The 23,217-nt window shown below is 34.5% G+C and overlaps 1 protein-coding gene across 3 annotated transcripts in view; it reads left to right on the top strand.

The window, feature by feature from the left end:
- The window catches only part of dgo (ankyrin repeat domain containing protein 6 diego), a 336,204-nt gene that overhangs the window by 67,568 nt on the left and 245,419 nt on the right, over positions 1-23,217 (top strand). Inside the window, exon 1 of one of the 3 annotated variants that reach the window (XM_076522204.1) lies at positions 19,475-21,556. The exons of the other annotated variants lie outside the window; for them this stretch is intronic. Within the exon in view, the coding sequence (XP_076378319.1) occupies positions 21,480-21,556 (77 nt within the window). The 5' untranslated portion in view covers positions 19,475-21,479. Of the gene's footprint in view, positions 1-19,474; positions 21,557-23,217 lie in introns of those variants that run through there. 3 annotated transcript variants of the gene reach the window in all.

The following is a 23,217-nucleotide window of genomic DNA, read 5'->3' on the forward strand; positions in this document are numbered from 1 at the left end:
CAATCGTTAACTGCGATTAATGATCAACAGTAACACTTCAATCGTTAATTGTCCTTAATGATTAAAACGAATGTAATCGTTAACTCCAGTCATCAATTAACAGTAATAATTTCATCGTTAGTCAATGATTAATTTTTTTCCCAACTATGGTTTCCGTCGTAATTGTCGTTCAAATAAAAAAATGTGTCTATTTTCTCCTACACTCCACCCTACATATATCAATAAGGTATCTTAAGCAAAGATCAAAATGAAGCTACGAGAAAATCAATTTTCAGGTGTTTTGATCACGTTTTTAGGATTTGGGGCCATTGTGCGACGCGGCCAGAAACTTTCAACCGAGCGGCAAGAATATTCTCTCTTAACCAGAAACTAGAAACACCCGCGACATTATGATCGCATAGTTTGCTCGTTTATCTGGTGGCCGGCAAAATTTAATGGCCACCGATTAAGATAGCGATGAAAGTAAAGCGGCTTAATTGGATTCTTGGCACGCCTTTCTTATGAGACCACGTCTTCATTATGCTTTCTTTTCGTTTCGCAAGACCGAAGTTTCAGTCGCGCACCGCGCTACTGGTTTCTGTCGACCTGCGATTCCGAACGCTCCGTCCGAGATAACCTTATGAGCATCTCCCATCCCCCTCCCCACCCCCCAACCAGTTCGATACGCATCAAGATTATCATATTTGTTATTTCTCAGGAGGACTGTACTGGGGAATACCGCGCTTATGGGTTGTAAGTTATTCAGTAATCGAGAGATGTATTGAAAATGTTCATCACAGAGTTGGACATTATTCGGATTGTTTGGAATAAATATTTGTCTAAGGTAATTATTCGAATGAACTCCTTTTAGTCGAATATTTTACTCGAATAATTCATTATTCGTCATAAATTATTCTATATATTTATTCGAATATAATTCTTTATTCGAATAGTTTGATAAATTCTGTATTCGAATAATTTGATAAATTTTTGATTCGAATGATTCGAATAATTCGATAAATTCTTTATTCGAATAGTTCGATAAATTCTTTATTAAAAATAACATTTCTTAATACAATACATTTCTGATCAAAAGTTGTCACACTTTCATGTCTCGCTAATATTCGGACATTTTGAGAAAAATAAATACTTAATATATATACATAAATTATGAGAAATTGCAATCTAAATATTTTGTCGCAAATCCGTTTCACTTAATAACATCATTTAACCGTTTGGTCAGATTGTAAATAATTTTTTAGAAGAATTCCATTTTTCTTTTAGTCTAGTTTGTAATTCACTTCCTTGAACACTCATTGGTTTTTTTCCTAATTCTTTGCTCTAATTCATTCCACAAAAGATAAAGAAATAGTATCGTGCTTGAATATTAATGGATATAACTGTAATTGTTGGGATTTTATTTAAGAACGCGTAACAAATGTACAAGTATAATACAAGTTGACATATTCAGCGCCCACAATTAACCACTAAAATTCCCGCAAAGTCAAAGCAATTTAATTACATAAACAGAAACCAGAAAGTTTAAATTTATCATAGCGAATGATATTAGAAATTTGTTCGCATCCGAAACATTCTAGTGAAATTCAGTTTGTTCGAATATATTACAATGAAAATTCATTTTAAAATTAGCGTCAAAAATTAGCGTCTCCCATATGTGACCGACGCGGCGCTCGACGTGTCAAACCACGAACAATCATATGACGTATAAGAAGAAACGAAATCAATAACAATAAAAACGAGAGTTTCATGTGCTCTCCCTCTATATTCGTAAATGACACTTCGATGCATCGATACAACCATTTCCAACATTATTCCGTCTCATCAGAATCAGACTAAATCGCGTGCACAAGTAGTAACACAAGACCATAACACGCACTAGATTGATTTCTATTGTCGCGAAGATTACATCACGTGCACAATAACCTTTCGTCGTTTGTACTACTGGCAATGTTCTATTCTCCGCATCCACAAAAGCAGATACAACCATTGGTATCGCCCTAACGACAAATAAAACAGACCGTTTTCTACTTAACACTCCATTTCCCCCAGCGCCGTCAATAACGAAACGTTCAAAGCCCGGCCTGTTTCCAACAGCAAGCGTTAAGAAACGGCTTGAAAGCTTCCCTTGTTCTAAATCGTGATTAAGGTATTCAAGACCTGTCGTCGGTTTAGCGGTCGCAAGCTTCCTTCGAAAGCAAAGCGTTTCCATTAGCACTAAATTCTAGCATTTAATGCCGGCGTGCGGCGTACGTGTCGTCGCGCGTTTGACTTCCAGGAACCTCGGATCCATTCTCACGTAGGAGAAAGGGAACAGAGGTTCTGCTTATTTGTTGGTTTTGTTACGAGCGCGACCGTGCCCGTGATAACGCGGCTATCAATATATTTAGCCGGCGCACGTGTGCTGGTCTGCGGCGTGTGCTCCTTATACAGTCGTCTCGCGGAACCACTCCCATTTCGATGCGCAATTAAACTGTCCCTAGGGATTGACGGCGCAAATGCAGCATGACGGTTGTCTCCCGGAGAAAAGTTCTCTCGCTTTCGCCGGAAAAATCGGCGAAATTAATCGGTAATCGGTCGCCGCCTAATAACTTACGGCGACCCGACGCTTTGGATTGTATTCAAAGCAACGAGGCAATCAACCGTTCCGTTTGTCTGTCCCCGCACCCTGCCCATTTAGACGACAATTACTATTTAATGATCCTTTACTTGCTGTTCAATATAGAATCAGCACGACTCAGTTTAATTGTCCGCTGTCACAAAACGGGAACAATGGAATTAACAATTAACTCAATCATGCTTGGAAGTGAGATATCTAGTTCTGAAGAAGAAAACGATATTCTACAATGCCCAAATAATATTCCCAAACGTTTGGGTCTGAATAATATTGCTAGTTTCTGAGCGATAGTTGTTTGAAAAGTGAGCTGACACACGCGTTTCGCATAGGAAGCGTGATAGCGGAGGGTTAAAATCTTGCTGGTAAAAATTTGGATTTTCTATTAATTAATGATATTAAATACAAAATTAGGCAAGTATGCGGTTTAGTGACTTTGTTCTAAATTTGTTTATTTTGTCCGTTTTTGGTTTTAGACGTAGCTGTAGATTTACTCAAAGTTAAAACTTTAACATAAATCTTACACACGATATATTTTGACACATATTAACAACGATCTCCACCCAGATAGCACAAAGACGTCTGGTGACGTCTAGGACATTTGGACATTGGTCTCCAATAACCCTGAAGAAATATTTCAAGTGCCTTAAAGACGTCTAGAAACAGACGTCTCAAAGACGGCTCGAAACAGACGTCCTTAAGACGCCTTGTTTAAGACGTTAAAAGGACGTCCAATTCGGGACGTCTTTAAGACGTTCAGTGGCTTATTGGGCAAGTCACTCACTTCCCATTCATCATTCAATCATTCAAAACATCGACTCTGACTTTTTTCACATCATTCGATTATTCAATTTTACGAATTTCATGAAAACAAGTTCATAATTGATGCATACTTGAGTGGATTCGAATCACAGTGGCGTAAGTCACATTTTCGAGAATTTGGACTTACGTCTTAAAATGTCAAAATGTTAAAAAGACAAGTGAAATAAATGATAAATTTACTATAAATTATCTTAACAACAAATTTGGCCAGTACCCTTCTTACCCTTCTAACTCATGCTGTACTTTACGAAGGGACAACAAACAATTTCTTTTTACTTTATATTGAGTTTTTGTTTTTTTTATATTTTTGAAAATAATAAACGATATCTTAATTATTAAGATTTTATTTTGCCTCGCAACCCTACAATGTTACTTATTAAAATAGAAGGAGTCGTACTAGGGTTAAATACGGTATTCAATCATTAGCGTCTTAAACAAACAGAAATTCTCGCGGATATCTTTTGATCATCATAGAACGGAACTGAATAATGGATCGGGCACGATGAAAAATTCTTTAAATAAATAATCTATACGATTTCCGTTCCGGTTCGCAGGGTTCGTCTTCCATCGCGGAACTATCGCTGTAATTAAATACTATTCGAAGTGCATTCCGATTTTTCCGTTCGCGTAGAGTAGATAGGCATCGTTGGTTTTCCTTTTTCTCTTTTTTTTTTCCTCCTGCCTTCGAAGATGATCCCGGCCGATGGAGGACATCGATCACCGTCAATTCATCGCCAGTGTACAATTTATCCTCTTGTGAGTCGGAGATTATAGAGTTGGGCGCCGCGCAGATTCTTCATCAGGATCGGTCTTTGATGTATGATTAGAGCTGGCCGTGCACGTTCTCCTATGCTTTTAATGACACTCGAAAACAATAAGGTTTACAAGCAATAAAATTAGAGTCGGCGCATCGACTCGCGGATTTTTTCAATTCCACTCGTTCACGTTACCTTCAATTTTGTCATTTGAAGCAGCGCCTTCCTCTGATTCTTTGCAACACACATATCTAGCATGCGAGAATCATGCTTTTTGAAGCATGCGAGAATTTTAGTTTTTGCCGAGCAGAGAAAATTATTCACGGATCATTGTGCAATATTACAATTGGCTACGTGAATGACAAAAAAAACAAAAGTTTAATAAATCTGAATCTCATTCTTCAGTAGTTTGGATTAGAGTTGGGCATTATTCGAATTGTTTCAAATATATATTTATCTAAGATAATTATGTGAATGAATTCTTTTTGATTGAATATTTTATTCGAATAACAATTATTCATCATTCGTCATAAGTTATTTTATCTATTTTTAGATATTTTTCGAATAAAATTTTCATGTAATCATTTATTCGGTTAGAGATTGTATAATTATTCGAATAATGATGATTTTACTTATCCATTTTTCCCATAAATGCATACGAGAAAATCAGGAATTTTATTTATCAAGTATCAATGTTTTTATAAGTTTTACACAGAATCTTAAAAATTTCATCTTTAAAGTTTCTCAATACTTCGTTTTGCAGAAGTCATTTAAATCGCAAGATGGAATAAGAGTGCAATGAAATAATTAACTAATTATGTAAAACTTAAGATCTAATTTCGATACATTTGCAATCACACCACATTCACAGAAATTATCGAAAATAATTAATAATCCTGGAAGAACAATAATAAAAAGATACAGTATAAAAATTTTGAAATATATCTAAGAAATATTTTGACCAAATGCTTGACGAACTTGTCTGTTCTTCCATTCGCAACAGTTACGTAAATTCGATTATTACCCAATGGAGACGTATTAGAAACAGAACTGCGATTAAGAGATAAGCCAATGTGATTCGAACTTGTAAAGTAGAAGCATATATGTTTCTGTTAATTAAAGTGACTTTGATTCCCATGCTTGTGTGGGTGGGCCTACGTCCACACGATACCATCAGGCATTCGTGGCAATCGTCGGAGAAATACAATGGATTTCAGCGGAGGACAATGTCATAGATGCAACAATTCTGATAGGATTCCCTTTGTCTCTTGAGCTACTTTCAGCTTACGAAATAGGTTTTACATGTGCTAATTATAAGCTGAACGAAAAATTATAATTCAAAAGATCAGTACATTTCAAATAGAACACTGAAATACTGTTTTAAACAGTACTATAAACAAAATATCCTCCAGAATGTCGTTGTTCGAATAACTAAAATATTTTATTTTCACAAATACGGCTGTAAAATACAATATTTATTTACTATCTGTTATTTTAAACAGCATTTTACCTAACACTGATTCTATTGTAAAATAAGCTAATTATAAGCTGCAATGCAAAGCACAGTTTTTATTGTAATTAAATAAAAAGCAAAATTTACTTTATTTTATTATTTAATTTCATTTTTTTAATCATTCTTTTTATTTTGATCAATGTAAGTGCTGCTATCTGTTGTTTATTTATGAAGAAATCGAGTGTATTGATTTAAGATGATGTGATAAAAATGTATTTGCACCGCGTTTATGTAATACAATAATTCTGCGAAGTTAACACTTTGTCTGCCATTTCGGTCACATCTACGGGTGACATAATTTTGTTATCAAAGTTGTTTGTTTTTACTGCAGTCTATTAAATGGATGAAAATCTGTTCGCGTCTGAAGCTGCGAAAATAATTTCTACAATAAATCTTGTCCTCTCTGCTTTTGCATTATGGAATAAATTGTTCCGATCTCGTACGATTTCAATACATATTGTGACGGCAATCAACGTGTTAATGTTTTTATTCGAGAAAACGATATTTCACATGCGCCGAGCTAATATTAAATTTCGAACCTCTGGTATCGTCGTCCGTGCGAATTTTATAACTTCGGAGCATTGTCGCGAAGACAATGCCATCCGCGAACAATAAGGCCGATACTGTGGTTCGCGTCTTCGATGACGCTCTGTGAATTCTACCACGGAACCTCTCTTTTTCTTCCGCGTGTCTCTGACCGCGTATCGGCGCATGTTATCTACAGTATACCTCTCGCAGTCTCATCGTTCTCTGCGCTGTACAATTGGCATACAATAGTGCGTATAGAATTAGAATCGACGATATGCCGCTTTGTACTCGTTAGGAATCGACTTACGAGCACGGTGATGGAGAAGGCCTCGATATTCAAGTTCACTGTTCCGATAGGACGCCCAGGCATCTTTGATATTCATGCTCGTTTTCTGCTTACTGGATTATTATGACGTACAGTGCCGTTCGAAACTATTCCATCGGATGCTGTTTTATTGACGTGCAATTACCCGGTGCCGAGAAGAAATAGTAGTGCGTTAAACGTGATTCAACCGAGAAAATGGAAGCGTGAATTGTACTTCGATGAATACATTAGTTTATTTAAGAGTGCAACGCTTATTATCAGGCTGCGGATTTTATGCAGTTATGGGAAAAGTATGTAGCTGAAATACAATACTTCGAAGAGAGTAGATAATTTTATATTATTATCTAGTATACTATATTATTTTTATATTATTATCTATTATATTATATTATTTTTTTATACTATTATCTATTATATTATATAATTTTTATTCTATTATCTATTATATTATATTATTTTTATACTATTATCTATTGTATTATATTATTTTTATACTATTATCTCTTATATTATATAATTTTTATTCTATTATCTATTATATTATATTATTTTTATACTATTATCTATTGTATTATATTATTTTTATACTATTACCTATTATATTATATTATTTTTATTCTATTATCTATTATATTATATTATTTTTATACTATTATCTATTATCTATTATATTATATTATTTGTATACCATTATTTATTATATTATTTTCATATTGCTATATATTACATAAAATTTTAAAATAATATTTGTCGAATAAAGTTCAGATAAAAGTGGGAAAGTATTTCTATATTTCATTTCGATTTCTTATAATCGTCTGAACATTGACACACTATTCTCGACTTATTAAAATGATCAAAAGAGAAAACAAATTTTTATTTGATCTCAGTTCTTTTACAATCGACTACGAACATTTCTAGTTTGCATATAGATCCGCAGTCTATTCATTATAAAACGAACGCGTTCTTGAATCGCACACTTGCGACGAAAGTATATTTTAAACGTTCAAAAGTATGTTACCAAAATTTAGAACAGTATGTTTTCCAGGACAAAAGGAAAAACAGTTATCTTGTCAATCAGATTTATAAACAAGAAGGATTTAGGAATTACGAAGATAAATGAGCAAGGCTACACTAATTGGTCGAAGAGAGTGCCAACAACATTTCCATAGTTCTAATTCGAGCTTGCGTCACTTTAAATAGCGCTCTATACTGAAAGATCCATACACATTGCCTAACTTATATTCTCTGCTCGCATCTGTCTGTTTCCAGAATAATTCCGAATAAAGAGAACAGTGAATCCATACTTAACCGGCAAATAATCGTCTACGATTATAGCGGTACAATACAAAGTATGGTCGTTAACGAGCCTCGCGCACATCGCCGTACATGTGAATCAATCTATGCCATCTAAAATTATTTTCCGCGCAATTTCCTACCGAAATATGCCTACTGGGGAATCATTTAACCGACGTCCGTCGATTACAGGTGAGGGTACGTGGGTTCGGCACGGTACCTTCGCCGGCAATCATACGCGACAGAGTTGTTCCGTCCAGAACCAGGGTTATTATTTCTCGGTCGCGGATAATAATTAATGAAGACCTTGATACCGCTGGCTTGGCATTAAGTCGTTAGGCCCGGCGGAATCGATTGGAAACACTTACAACGGCAATTTCGTTAACCTGGTGCCGATAGCACCGCTCGATGGCGAAGGTAGGACCGGAGCGGAGAGTTCTTCGACCGAGGGCGCAGCCCGTTTCGATGGCGGAGCACCTATGATACGTTCTCCACTGTGATTTGCGATGCTCGATACCATGGTTCAAATAAATAGAGTGAAATGGAAGTCATTCATCATTGCGGACTAATATCGGATACACTGGATTCGATACGGTGCAATGCGTTCTTCATGCATGATGTCTTGAATGAGCGAGACAGCGTTTAGCGTTTTTTTCTAGACTGCGCTCGCGTATATCACTGATGGCGGTAAAGGTTCTCTATTGGTAGTAGACCGAGGAATTTGTACGTTCACAGCAAGTTTACACTTCCAAACAAAAAATATAGCGTGCGCGTGATATGTTTAATTTCTCGCGATATACAGTAATTTCTCCCAGAAATGTTCGGAGGTCGAAATTGAGACCGGCAAATCTGAGAATACTAAGTCGCGATTCTTCGAGTTTCGATATTTTTGATTGAGGTTAATTTGAGATTAAATTGAGAAGATTAATTTGAGAAGAGGAGACAATTAATCGAGCCTTGCGTCTTGTTTTTATAGTTGTTGACAATCGGTAAGTATAAAAATAATCGTATAATCGTATTTCCTCTTTCTAAATTGTCCATTTTTATGCGCAATCTGAGCTCGAATTAGGAAGAAATTACTATACATAGTAATGCTAGAATAAAAACGATTACTTAACTTTTTTATTTCTAATTTTTTGACACGATTCGAAGGCAATTCGGAGGCCACATGCTACTATTCGAAGGCAATTCGAAGGCCACCTACTACTATTCGAAGGCAATTCGGAGGCCACATGCTACTATTCGAAGGCAATTCGAAGGCGACATGCCACGATTCGACGGTCACGCTTGACCAACCGACTCCGTTGACCTTTAGCATCGACATAGCAATAAATTACATAAGTGTAAGTCTAACACAGGGAAATTCATAGCAATCCAAAATTTGGAATTTCTGGGAGAAATTACTGTAATTCTGATAAATTAGAAATTTAAGAGTGCCTTGCACAGATGCGTGAGCTTACCTAGGTTTCCTATGCGATTAATTAATTCTGTCACAAGAAATGAGAGCATGCGAACTGACGCGGACAAAATGACAGCACGTTTAGAAAATTGCAGATATATATTTCACGTAAATATAAACTGTAAGTACATAAGTATGAACAAAATGCGCTTGCATGTGTTTATAATAATAAGTAGAATATTCTTTGTTTTCTATAATATTCAATCGTTCGGTTAGACAACGATTTGAAGAAATAAATCGTACTATTTTTCCGTATCCCTTCATTTTTTTTAATTTTCCCTGAGAGAGTAGATTCTTTGAGATCAAGTAGCTATGGTGCAGTATAATTATTCTTGGCAATTTTCATTTAATCGAATGATGACTTCAATTTTATGAAATTGTTTCGGTTTTTGGCGCGACGGCCGGTATTACGTTCTTACACGCTTCTTAGCGTGCAACGGAAATGACTCTCGAAGACTTTTGTCACACTTCTAATCGAGACCCCATGAAATTGGATGAGTTCCCTAATTCGACTGATCAGCGTGCACTCGAGGCGCGGCGTCCCGGTAGCCGTTTAGCAAATGGCGACGCGAGTCTCTCGTGCTAGGAGACGCGATCTCAATAAAAGACGCAGCGACCGCAGATAATTCAAGCAGCGAGGGAGAGCTCCATTCAAGCGTCTCGGTTCTATTCAAATTCAACGTTCACGAGCGTGACCGTGTCACGTAATCGATAGGCGAGCACCGCTACCGGACAGGGTGCGTCGTCCTCTTAAGACAGGACGTAATCTTGCGCGGGCACGTCAGTCATTCCTCGTGCGTTATCTCGCTCGCATCTCGTTGACTCTATTTCCCCTTTGGCGTTTCTAACCTACCTGGAAGCGTGTTTCGCCGCGATGCTACACCTGCCGATAAACCTATACCATTCGCACGCACACTGTCAACAAGTTCTACGGAGTGAGTTACCTGGGACCGGAATACCTAACAGTGCTTTTAAACGACACGGGACAGTTTTCGAGAACGGAGGACAATTTCGTTTGAAGCAGAGTTGGACAGCATTCAATTCGGACGATGGATAAAAGATTAAGATTTAACGAATCCAATTTTACTCGACGTTATCGAATAAACATTCAAAAATTTATACGAAGAAGAATTTATTCGTGCAGGAATTCACACGGAGAATAATTGATTCGGATAACAATGGTACAATATATTGTTTTTTCAGTTCATCAATTTATTTATTTCGTGTTACTTTTTCGAATTATTCGAACACAGAATTTATCGAATTATTTGAATGAAGAATCATTTGAATGAAGAATTATTCGAATAAAAAATTATTCGAATAAACGGATAGAATAATTTATTACGAATAATGAACAATTCGAAGAAAATATTTGACTAAAAGGGATTTCGTTCGGATAATTATCTTAGATAAGTATTTATTAGACAAATATCTTAAATGAATATTTATTCTAAACAATCCGAATAATGCCCAACTCAACAATAGTGCCCAACTAAACAAACAAGTTCATATTCTCATTGATTTCTCGAATACTTCATCAACACCTTCATATTTTCAACCAATTAATACCCATCATTTTTAAGTCTTTATAAATCGTACGAAGAAAACATTTTAACATAACGAGTCAAATAAAATACCACGAATTATAGTAATTTTCGCAAAATATTCGCAATATAATATAAAGCAGTACTTAGTCTACAGAGGTTCACGCATGATGAAAATCAAATTATAATGTTCACGTTTCATTAATTATTCTATGCATTTATTCGAATCAAATCTTAATCTGATAAATTTTTATCTAGATTCATTTTTAGTCGACTAGATATTTATCTGATAGTGTCGAATAAAATGTCATTCTTTAGTCTTTATCATTTATCCGTCATCCGAATCAAATTTTGCTCAACTGTGTTCTGTAGCAGATAACGTAATTTCCAAAAGGAGCTGCATTATTAGACGTTCGAGTGGCAAATAGCAACATTAGTGATTCGCATAGTAAATCATGACATGGTATGACAATATAATTAACATCGCGAAAGCAAAGGGCTAAGAAAATTCCTTCGAAATTAATGAATTTTGATCATGAATGATTCATCACGTTTTTATAAGAAAGTTACGATGATCAATGCGTTCGAAATTGTGTTATTCTATTTAAGAAAAGAATGTCTCCTTTGTTCTAAGAAATATATTCTCCAGGAAATATTCCTCTGTCGTTCAGAACACTGAGTATAACCCAGGTTCACGATTCAAGTAATTCGTCTTGTACTGTCTACTTTGTATTCGCTTGTTGATCAGGAGAAATCGGGTTCATTCGAGTTCGCGTGTACTTCGCCAAGTTTACCGAGGCAGTGAAGTGTAACATGTGCAGTTTATTTCGAGAGGAATGAATACTTTTGTGCTCATTAACGGGCTTTGCTAAGGATTGTCAAGATAACGCGAACATCAAAATTAACGAAAGGGTAGAGATAAGCGGTTTGTAATTTCGTGTGGGAATTGTACTAAAGATAAACTGAAAATACGATACAAGCACAGCGGCCAGACTATTGCCATGCATTAAAATCACCGGGCTACGCGCGGTGCGCTATTCAAGATTATTATATTCAGATCATAAAATTATTATTCCATTAAAATATTACATATTAAATAATATATTATATAATATACATTATTATTCAGATATATTAAAAAATATGTATTATATATACTACTTTTATTTTTATAATAATATTTATTAATATATCATTATATAATAAATGATATTGCATATATCAATATATAATATGATATATTGCATATATTGTATATATTCATTATATCATATACAGGGTGTGCCAAAATTACGTTATTTTCGAGAAATGAGGTCATTTGAAGTAACTTTTTCCTTAGCGAAAATGCAATCCATGGCTTTGTTTACGATTTATTAACGAAAAACATCGACCAATGAAAGATGAGCTCGACCTCCTTGTACCATTGGTCGGTGTTTTTCGTTGATAATTCGTAAACAAAGACACGGATTGCATTTTCGCTAAGGAAAAAGTTACTTCAAATGACCTCATTTCTCGAAAATAACGTAATTTTGGCACACCCTGTATATGATATAATGAATATATACAATATATGCAATATATTATATTATATATTGATATATGCAATATCATTTATTATATAATGATATATTAATCAATATTATTATAAAAATAAAAGTAGTATATATAATACATATTTTTTAATATATATCTAAATAATAATGTATGTTATATAATATGATATAATATAAAATAAAAAAATAAATAATATATTATATAATATATTATTTAATATGTAATATTTTAATGGAATAATAATTTTATGATCTGAATATAATAATCTTGAATAGCGCACCGCGCGTAGCCCGGTGATTTTAATGCATGGCCATAGTCGGGCCGCTGTGCTTGTATCGTATTTTCGGTACCATTAGATACACATCGTGCCCTGACTGTTTGGGGATCCCAGCGTCACGTATACAATGTAAAACGCGACAAATAAACGTCTCTGATTGGTGGATAAGACGAACCCAAGAAGGGTATAAAAGAAGCGTTTTTTCTTACCGGACTCTCAGTAGAGTTTGGTCGCTCGATCGTTCTCGCCCATATACCTTCTCTCAATAAAGGAATAAAATAAAGTCTTTTTTAAGAAAAGAATTAGAATCATATTCATTTTCATTCTATAATCCCAACAAGATCAAATTCTATTTTCTAATTGCGAAGTGTCCTGGGCAAAATGGAGCTCGAGTGCCAAAATATGTTAAAAATTAAATGTCTCAGTAATTCGGTAGTTAAATGATATTATCCTTCCACCTTGCTACACCGTTAATCCTCGTGCCCTCGAAAATATGGTTACGTGTTGAAACGCATCGGTCCGTCGAGTACATGCTTAATCTGAAACGTAAAGCTATCGTGACGCTATCAAAGCGGCGCGATCAAGCGGCCGCCTGTTCGTCGTTACAGCTCGGTTTTACAGAACTTTCAGGTGGAATTATATCTCGTCCAGTCGATTTTTTTCTGGCCAATTCCAGCCTTGTCGTTTTCAATTTAATTGCAACGCTCTTTTTTCCCCCCCTGTTCTCGTGGAACGAGTCTTACACGGCGAATTATATGTTTACTGTATTCGTGTCGCAATCAGCCCCAGTTTCACTGAAATTAATTAAGATTCCTTTGTACACTTTTATTGCGATTCTCTACAAAGCTAAAAAATTGTCTTTCTTGAATTTCTAATAGCTTGGTTCATAATTTCGGGAGGTTTTGATTTCGATTTAAATTTCCCGCATAATAATCGTGTGACAGTTATGACAGTTGTGACAGTTATGTCTCGTGTGTTATCCGATAGTTTTGGTTTCTTCTGTTGTGCGAATTTTTAATTATTCGTTCCGTTTGAGTAATAAAGTGATCAATTTCTTGAAAACAAGTTCACAGAAATTTATATCTCCGTTCACTCGACGTTCCATAGTTCTCAAAAAATTACTCGCACGGAACGAATAAATAAACAAACGCACAATACGAATGATAATAATAGTAATAATAATATAATAATAATATATAATAATATAATAATATATAATAATATAGTAATAATATATAATAATATATAATAATATAATAATAATAATATAGGCATAATTGTTAAACAATTATTATGCGGGAAATTTAAATCGAAATTAAAACCGCACAGACTTGTAGACCAACCTAATACATAAAAAATTCTCTAAATAACGTGATCAATTGCCTGATATTTCTTGATATAGATTGATTTCCCGTTATTCAAAATTACGTCAAAATTCGAAGAACTCATTTATGTTAATCGTGCATAAATTTTAATCACGTACAAACAGTAATTGCTCTTGCACTTAGAATCATTAAAGGAAACCTCTAAAAAAATCATCTTTATATGCTATTTACATTTATTATATTTACACTATAATTATTATGTTACATTTATGATAGTTTTTACACGTTTACGCTGTTTGTAAATTGTTCAGTTGCACGTGCTCGTGTCAATCGTATTGCATGGGTTCTCCGAAAGTGTCAATGTAACCCCGAAGAATGTGGTTTGAATAATTCGCGCGGCCTTATGAATATTTACTAGTCGGTTTACCTGTGGTATCGTATGCACATAAATTTCCCGGATTGTTTCCATATTTCCGTGGCTACCTTTGAATAACTTAATCAGAGAAATAATATTTCCTGATAGAACTTTACTGTCATCGGAATTTACAAACAGATATTGTCGCGTGACAGTTCGAATGCCGTTACTTCTAGATGGACCAGTCATAAAGTGTTGCTTCTACAGAAGTAGAAGCAGTAACTGTCTAGTTGTCTGTAGAAGAATCGTAATTAAGTGTAGCGAATAAATTTACTGTTTTATACACTATGATAGAATATTTATACACAATTTCGGAATAAGTAGTTACTCTAGCTTCTCTAATTTTTAGAGGATAGTGGCAAGAATGGGGAGTATAATTTAAGTAATAAACAATAAATACTATAAACAAATACCATAAATAAATACTACTTAAATATTATAAGTACTATAAATATGAATGCTATATAAATATTATAAATACTATAAATAAATGCTACATAAATATTATAAATACTATAAATAAATGCTATATAAATATTATAAATACTGTAAATAAATGCTACATAAATATTATAAGTACTATAAATAAATGCTACATAAATATTATAAATACTATAAATAAATGCTACATAAATATTATAAATACTATAAAGAAATGCTACATAAATATTATAAATACTATAAATAAATGCTATATAAATATTACAAATACTATAAAGAAATATTATATAAATATTATAAATACTATAACCAAATAGAAAGAAATCATACTATTGTGTTCATCAAGAAATGTATTCCAAATTCACGTTTTATACTGCAGATGAAGGTAGAGTTGATGTGTCTGGTCTCTGCTATCTGTTTTTACTTGTCATTTTTTGATCTTTCCTTCAAATTCATCTTTTTATAATGCCTAACCTTTTCTTCACTCTGAACGCTCGTTACGTTACATTTACATGGAAATATAATCTTCTACTAACTCGTCAAGATTGCAATGTTCCAACGCATATTCATTGAAACAATAATTGACAGTAATAGTCAGCCCGGTTAAGGGTTAATTACTGTACCTTCCCATTCATGAACCTTCGAAGCATTGTCTTACGCTGCAGTGTCCATAGCGCGTCTATATAACCACATGACGGTGTTAAAAATCGCGCACACGCCATAACTGCACGAAGAGATCCGCAGGTCGCTAATAAAGATTGCGAACGCGTGAGGGAACACACAGAACACTCGCGCGTTCTGACAATGGGGAAAAATGGTTGCTTCATTCACGCGGGCGACACGTCGCGTGTTAATATGCGGAAAGAGTATTGTATTGTATCTATGCAAATATGTTACAAATAGTACCGGGAAGCAGCGCATTTGAAATGCCAGCGGGTATCTGGGCTCGTGGATCGGTTTTGACTGAATACCTCATTAGGAGGGGACACCGTTTCTCGGTAAAAGATCGTTAGGCGTATCCGACGTTCCTCTTCTCGTCGCGTTCGGACGCTTTACTTTCCCTTGCTACAGATTCAGTCACGGCGTTTTTCGCCCGGCCGGCCGTTTAAGGTAAAATAAAACGCGTGTCGGCCCGTTTCTTCAGCGTCCCCGAACGGCACCATTCGCCGGGTCGTCGGCTACGAAATGGATTGGTCACGAATTTCCGTCGGTACAGTACATATCCTGTTTCACTTCTTACCCGTGGGGATACATCGATGAAACGGTGTCCCCCGCCGTTTGCTTTTTGCTCACCCCTTGGAGCCGGGTCATGCGAGCTACGAAAAAACCGAGATCCACGGAGGAAACGCATCGACCCTGCTTCACTTGTTTATCCCCTTATGCGTGCCCGCTCGTTGTGCAAACATCATAAAACTTGCCACCGCGAACAGGGCGAAAGAGATACGGGAAAGTCCGTTGAATTGTGTACGGATCGCGTAAATCTTGCATCGCGAATTATTTGTTGTTATTAGACCGCGGGTGTTTGCGCGCGATCATTATGCGAAATAGACACGGAAATATGTATACAGGGTGTCCCAGGTTTTAATGTTCAAACTTTGTCAGTGTATTCTATGGCACAAAGTAGGAAAAAAATATTCTGTAAACATAGGTCATATAGAGCTTTATTAATAAGTTATAACAGAAATTCAGAATAGGAATAGTAATCAACTTGCTGTTACTGCGAGCATTGGCTTGAATAGATCAGCACATGCCGTGTGTTTATGTATACTGTGTTTATTAATACTGTAATACTTGTAATACTTATATATACTGTGTTTATTAATACATTTCGAAATGTCTACCGTTGTTGACAATACATGATTGACATCGATCGAAGATCGAATTTATGACCGTGCGAATTTCGTTTCTATTCTCTTTCATTTCATTGAACGCATTATTAATCCTATTCTGAATTTTTGTTATAACTTCTTAATAAAGCTCTATATGACCTATATTTACATAACATTTTTTTCTTACTTTGTGCCATAGAATATACTGACAAAGTTTGAACATTAAAACCTGTGACACCCTGTATATGCACGATATTAAGTATGTATTACTACAGTGGTACATAGTGGTGTATTATTATAATAATACACGAAAAATGATAAGGCTCAAAGTAGGTTTTACATTCTTACAGACATCAGAACGAAAACTTAACGAAATATTATATTTTTATGTTTCTGTTTTCTATTGTTATTGGTATTGAAATTTACAAATATGTTGTTTTGTTAAGTTTTTGCTTAACAAACAACCAATACGAGCCGGTTATCATGCAAGTGCTGACTGATATTTAATTTAACTTGCTGATTAATAAATTAATTTAACAAGATAGGTGCATGGTGTATGCATGTTCACGGCAAATAACATGTGCAATATGTTAATAATATTTAGTATATTAGAATTTAATATATTAGAATTTAATATATTAATATTTAATGTATTAGAATTTAATATATTAATGTTTAATATATTAAAAAATATTCGAATAATACGTTTCCAAACATAAATATGCAAAACATATGGAACGTACAAAATATGTAAAATAAAAAATATACTTTTAAAATTACCTGATCATGACTTATCATTTGCATAAACATTCGCAGTCTAATCATTATTTATTATGAAAACTTGCAAAGTTAGTAACAGAATTAAAGTTACAGAATCGGAAAAGTGACAAAAGTTACTAGATCGATTGGAAAAGAGTAAAATCATTTGAAGAGTTTAAAACTATTGTAGCATTATTTCAAGAGCTAATTAAAAGTATTAAGACGTGAAATAAATGTATACACAGTCTTTTCTTATCTTTCAACACAATTAATATCTTGTATAAAAAACCGCAGGCTTTTGCAACGTCTATTGATAAATAGAATGCTTGCAATCTGTTTTTTTTTCGTAATAATGTGTTCCAATTCTTGTTCCAACTTAAACTTGTGTGTTCCGATATATTCTTTATTTATTCGATTACGTAATATATTTCTGTAGAACTTATCGTTCATTGTTTTAACATCATCTAAGCATTTTCAATCTAATACCGGCAGGTTTTAAGAAGACATACACGCGCACTATGAATATTCTTGTTTATATTCGAACCACCATTGTATGTAGAAACCGATTATCTCACGGTCATGTTGATCGACCGACACGAATGCTTTCGTTTTCAATGAAAACTTGGCTGAGCGTATCGCATTCGAACCGTCTTCTTTCCTTTTCTTATGTCCGACGGTACCGAGCACTGTCATAAATAAATATTGTGATTATATCCTGCGATCCGTCCGTGTTGGTCGTTTTAGTTACAATAGCGAACAGATAGCCTTTTTCTTACGGGCGAAGCAAGAAGAACCGGTTTTGCGAACATGTCGGTAACCTTGGAAGTAGAACAATCGAAATTACATTTCGTGTCTGCTGTGATATGTCTCGAATAGACCAATTTTTTAAACCATGGAATATCGACGTTTCGATTTAATGGTAGTTTTTTTTGGAACCACCAGTTATGTTATGTTGTTGTAACGCGATCGGAACATAGTACAAAATTCTGTGAAATTCGCAAAAATATTTGCAATTAGGACTAACAAATTCAGTAAGAGTTACAAGAAAGTTTCGTATTTACAACAGAACAAATAAGATGGTAATTAATAATTAATTTCGTCATAATAGCTTGTATTTTTCTAGAGATAAAAAGTGTATAAATTGAAAATACGTCATCATTTAATAATTAATTATTAATTGTACAGAGACTACATATTAAGTTTCCTAGGAGAACTAGATTTTTATTCAATAACGCATACAACGTTTTATAATAAATCAGTTTTGCTATTATTACGAAGGTTTAAGTAACCTATGACGATACATATCTCTCTCTTTAACGATCTAACAAAAAATATTGCTGTTTAGTGAGAATATTTTATCCCACCGAGTCAATTTATATTTATTTTATTTATATATATATATATATATATATATATATATTTTATAATTCTTTTCGCTCTTTTACTGTGTTTACTTTTAAATAAACAATTTTTGTGTTCTTTTATTTTGATTATTTTTGAATAAAAAGTTCTTTCATTCTTTCATTTCGTTTATTTTTTAATAACAAAATGTTTTATTCTTTTATTCTGTAATCGGCTCCACTACTTTCTGATTTATAAATAAGCATTAAAAACGTTGCAATTTTTGTAGACTCTGTCAAATTAAGTGATGAATGCGTGACTGTCCGTAAGATGATCTTCGATTTTTACAATCTATTTTATATGTATCTTTATTTTTTTATAAATAATTTAATATATCTTATACTCGATAAATATAAAGTTAATTATCCTCAAATAAAACACACAAACCAAAGGCGTAGTAATTAGTAATCGCACGAAGTTTACATAAGTCTAATCCAATCGCTGTTACAAAACAATCTGCATCAGCCACTGCAATCGCTTAGCTTCCATCGACGATATAATCTGTTACGTTATTCTAGTCCTTACAAATGAATGATACCCAATTCCACAGTCGAACACCCAATTTCCATAATCTTGTCCGCGATTTTCTGGAGCATTGTAACACCTACCCGAGATCCCTGCAATCCCCGACTCCTTTAATTCCCAAGTCAATTTAATTTCGAGACGCGTTCAGGACGTTTAAGGACCGTAACCAAATACGATTCGCGCACGGTCGATGGTACGAAATGGTAACCTCGCGGTCCGTGGCGAGCGTCATCCGATGGGATTGGCGTCAAGTTGATTTCTCAGTTGGAGCCCGGCCCGGCTGAATGAACATTTAATTGAACGCTTTGTTCCCGCGGTTTTTGCCGACGGCGAGGAGTCGCTCGACGCGCTCGTGATCACGGAAGGAATGCTCGCCATCCGAGTCTCCGCCCGGGGAGACGGATAACGCGAAGGTGGAGGGACATTCTTATCTCGCGAGATCTCTAATTAAAAGGTCTCTCGTTCCCGCCTTCGCTCCGAGACAACGGGAAACGTGTCCAGGTCGGATCGAAATGCCAGCCGGCGGTTACCGATGTCGGTCCTCAATCGACGCCGATCCCCCCTACTCCCCCCCTCCCACGGTTAATGGATAATTACCGATGCAAATCGTGCGGCAATTATCGAAAATGAAACACGATCATTTTAATCGCTCGCTAACTGCTTTCCCGGAGTACAGGAGACCACCATTTGCATTCGGATTAACACGTTCGCGTTCGAGATCTTTTCTGAGTTATTCGGTGTCGACTGATGCCGACGGAATAATCCAAAGTGTACTCCATAAATTCCCATTAAACACCTCGCAAATACATACATGTATCGCATACAATTGCATATAATTCTTTTTCTTTCTTTCTCTTTTCTTAGACTTTATGGAATTTTATGTGACATTTGCCTTAGTTTGGATGTATTTTTATTATCCGTTAGATAGTTCGTTTAATAAGAATAATTTAGCAAAGTGAAAGATTAGTAAATTCTTTGATATTCCAAGTCATGTGTAAGTGTCACAACAACAGCGAACTTGTCATTACAATTTATTTCGTGATTCTAAATACTTGATATTGTAGTGTAATTAACATTGTCACGAACGCTGCATTGATTAAAAAAAAATTACAAGTAAAATAATAGTTGACGGCGTCATTTATTGTTAGGAGAGTTGCATTAATTAAAATGAAGTGAAAGAACGACTAATGAATGCAATGATAATTCAGTGAAAAAGTAAAAGAACAGCTAATAAATATACAAAGAAAATTCAACCAAAAAGGTAAAGATCAGTTAATATATATACAATGAAAATTAAGTAAAAAGGACAACAGAAATTGAGTAAAAGAGTGATGGTAACAAATATGCAATGAAAATTGATTAAAAACGTGAAAGAAAAGCTAATGAATACAATGAAAATTCAGTAAAAAGAACAGCTAATAAATCTATAATGAAAATTCAACCAAAAAGTTGAACCTTGAAGATCAGTTAATAAATAGATAATGAAAGTTGAATAAAGAGATGAAAGAATAATTAATATGTGTAATGAAAATTGAATAAAAAAAATTGAAATAACTAATAAATACAATGAAAACTGAATAAAAAAGTGAAAGAACTAATAAATACAATGAAAATTGAGTAAAAGTGTGCAAGAACTAATAAATACGATGAAAATTCAGTAAAAAAGTGAAAGAACTAATAAATACGATGAAGATTGAATAATCGTGTGCAAAAACTAATACATACAATTAAAATTCAGTAATAAAATAAAAGAACCGCCAATAAATACAATGAAAATCCAGTAGAAAATTGAAAGAACAGCTAATAAATGGAATGAAAATTTGATTTAGTCAATTGCTGATTCCATTTTTGTTAATGATGATACCAACTAGCTGGATGATAGGAATCGAAGAAGGAACGTAGAAAGTCTCGGAGAAATGCCACTAACGTTGATAAATTGGAAGTTCGTGATGCAATTTGCTACAGAAAACCGAAACATTACGGCTATCATAAACGAAACACGCTTCGTCTATTTCACCAGAGCCAGCTCGATGGTACAGTTTTAATTGGGCTATGTAACGGGTATACGTGGCTACACGTTTTGCTGTGGAAACAGGGTCATAGATGCCTCGAACGAGAGCCGACGTTTTGTTGGATATGTATGGACATGCAGATGGCGGAATTACACGCGCGTACGTGATGTAAGTCCAATGTAATTAACTATTTTCGCTTACCTAATATCGCGCGATAGAAACCTGAAACGTAACGATCGTGTCGAACGCTTCGAACATCAATCATCGATCGCGATATGTGAAGGAAATATGTACTCGGGGTAAAAGAAACGTCTTGAAAGGTTATTTGTATTTTGTTTATAGCAACCGTAATTTCGTTAGCACGCTAATTAACTAAATCCTCGTTATTTTGATAAATGTTGAACGCAGTTCACTCGGAGTTGTATTATCGACCAATGAAAATATTAACATGCTTGACCCTCGAACGGCGGACCTTTCCGATAAAATATAACTTGGTACACTTACGATCGTTTATCTTTTTATTTATCAATACTTCTCGACATATTTTTTATGGTATCCCTTGTGGACATGTCAGTTTTCTATAGGCTTTGTCGAATCGCGTGAAGATTGAGATCAGTTGTCAGAAGCTTGACATTCGGATATCAATTTTTCTAGCCTGGGTCCGAATGTAAGAAATACATAATTTGTAAGAAATTATTATATCCATTTGCTCATTCTTTGTTCGAATAAATTATTCAGATAGAGATTGTAAAATTATTCGAACAATAATGCGAATAATTGTCGACCAATCTTTTGGACGCAATTTTTTAAGCATTTGTTGTAAATATGAATCGTGGAATGTAGGGGATGACTTTCTTTGCGCCCGAAGAAAGAATTATTCAGTTCAATCTACCTAAAAGTAGCAAACTTACCGATGAAGCAGTTGAAAGACAAGTTGATTGTGAAAAGTGACATAGAAGAAAGTAATCAATAAACTATGGAAAAACAATGAGTTCTATAATTTTCATTCAAATCGCTAATTTTCTGAATAAATTTCTGTACAGATAAATTCTTCCTCGAATAACAAAAACAACTTTTCATTCGCAAGAGTTTATAGTCGAATAAAATCATATTCGGATGAAAGTGACATCTAGATCACTAAATGAAATGATAAATCACTGAATAAATTTCTGTACAGATAAAAAAATTCTTCCTCGAATAACAAAAACAACTTCTCATTTGCAAGAGTTTATTGTCGAATAAAATCATATTCGGATGAAAGTGACATCTAGATCACTAAATGAAATGATAAATCACTGAATAAATTTCTGTACAGATAAATTCTTCCTCGAATAACAAAAACAACTTCTCATTCGCAAGAGTTTATAGTCGAATAAAATCATATTCGGATGAAAGTGACATCTAGATAAATTTTCATTCGATTGCATAATGTCGATAACGTCGACTAAAATTCGATTCGTTAATCTTTATCTCTTATACGTCGTCCGAATAACATTTTGTCCAGATCTGAATTATAAGCAAGCAGCCACGTGAAATAACGAGTAGACTTGAGAAGCTCCCTACGAAATATTCGGCTTGTTCGTTTTACCCTGTCCATAAAGTATTCACTTTGTATCAAGGTTCGTTTATTCGTTTACCAGTTCCGCGCGTATGCAAATATTACACACGGCGCAAATCCTCCGCCGTGAAATTATTTTCTGTACGAGTTTCATCGATGCAGCAGGTGCTGCGAGATATACCCGGGGATGATAATTTTCATTGCGTTCAAGATAGTTTCCCGTATAATTATCGGTGAAAGACAAGCCAGCGGAGAAATTATGCTTTACGAT

Source organism: Megalopta genalis, chromosome 5 (assembly GCF_051020955.1).
Source record: "Megalopta genalis isolate 19385.01 chromosome 5, iyMegGena1_principal, whole genome shotgun sequence".
In the NCBI taxonomy this organism is placed as follows: domain Eukaryota; kingdom Metazoa; phylum Arthropoda; class Insecta; order Hymenoptera; family Halictidae; genus Megalopta; species Megalopta genalis.